Below are 699 nucleotides of genomic sequence, written 5' to 3' on the forward strand. Positions count from 1 at the left end.
AAAAAAAAAAAAACAAAAAAAAAAAAACTAATCCTAAAACTAATAAAAAACCAAAATTATCCAAAAAAAGAATCCTGCTCTGAAAATGAATTAAAACTATACAAAAGTCAAAATTAGGTCAAATTAACAAGACTGACAAACCTTGCCCTGGACTCAAAAAGTTTGCAACTCCCTGCTAAGGAACAAAAGGTCACACCTCATTAGTCGCAAGTGGAACAGAGCTCTCACCTTTGGCCCATGTTTGTTGCCCAACAGGGATATGGCGCTGGACACGCCATCAACGTCAATAACCGAGTCAGAAATCTCGCGCCTGGGCGGCGTGGAGGCCCTGAGGTTGAAGGTGGGTCCGGTGCGGAGGAACCTCTTCGGCCCCGTGGACCACCAGCAGCTGCGTGAGGACTTCCAGCGCCTGCTGTGCATGAACATCGAGGCGGCCAACAAGCGCTGGAACTACGACTTCGTCAGCGACACGCCAGGAACCGGATCCAACGTCCTGTGGGAGGAGGTCCGCTGCCAGGATGTACCGGGCTTCTACCGCGGTGGCGTGGCGCGGTCGGGCAAGCCCGTGCGCCGGAGCTCCACCTCGTCGGGCGAGAGGTCCCCGACGTCCAGCAGCTCTTCCGGATCCGGGGATGAGTACCTGGAAGTGACTGCCAGGGAGTACTACCGGCTACAACGGCCAGAAAAACGCAGACAAGC

General features: G+C 53.2%; 1 protein-coding gene across 1 annotated transcript; it reads left to right on the top strand.

Moving 5' to 3' along the window:
• Nucleotides 1-64: 64 nt before the first annotated feature.
• Nucleotides 65-695, top strand: LOC109508904 (cyclin-dependent kinase inhibitor 1-like; the record flags this gene model as incomplete). Its single annotated transcript, XM_019858834.1, has 1 exon — nt 65-695. A coding segment is annotated over exon 1 (436 nt), but the record flags the coding sequence as incomplete, so codon positions are not given.
• Between the last annotated feature and the right edge of the window lie 4 nt (nt 696-699).

The sequence above is a fragment of the Hippocampus comes genome, unplaced genomic scaffold, assembly GCF_001891065.2.
Source record: "Hippocampus comes isolate QL1 unplaced genomic scaffold, H_comes_QL1_v1.1 C16690606, whole genome shotgun sequence".
Lineage (NCBI taxonomy): Eukaryota > Metazoa > Chordata > Actinopteri > Syngnathiformes > Syngnathidae > Hippocampus > Hippocampus comes.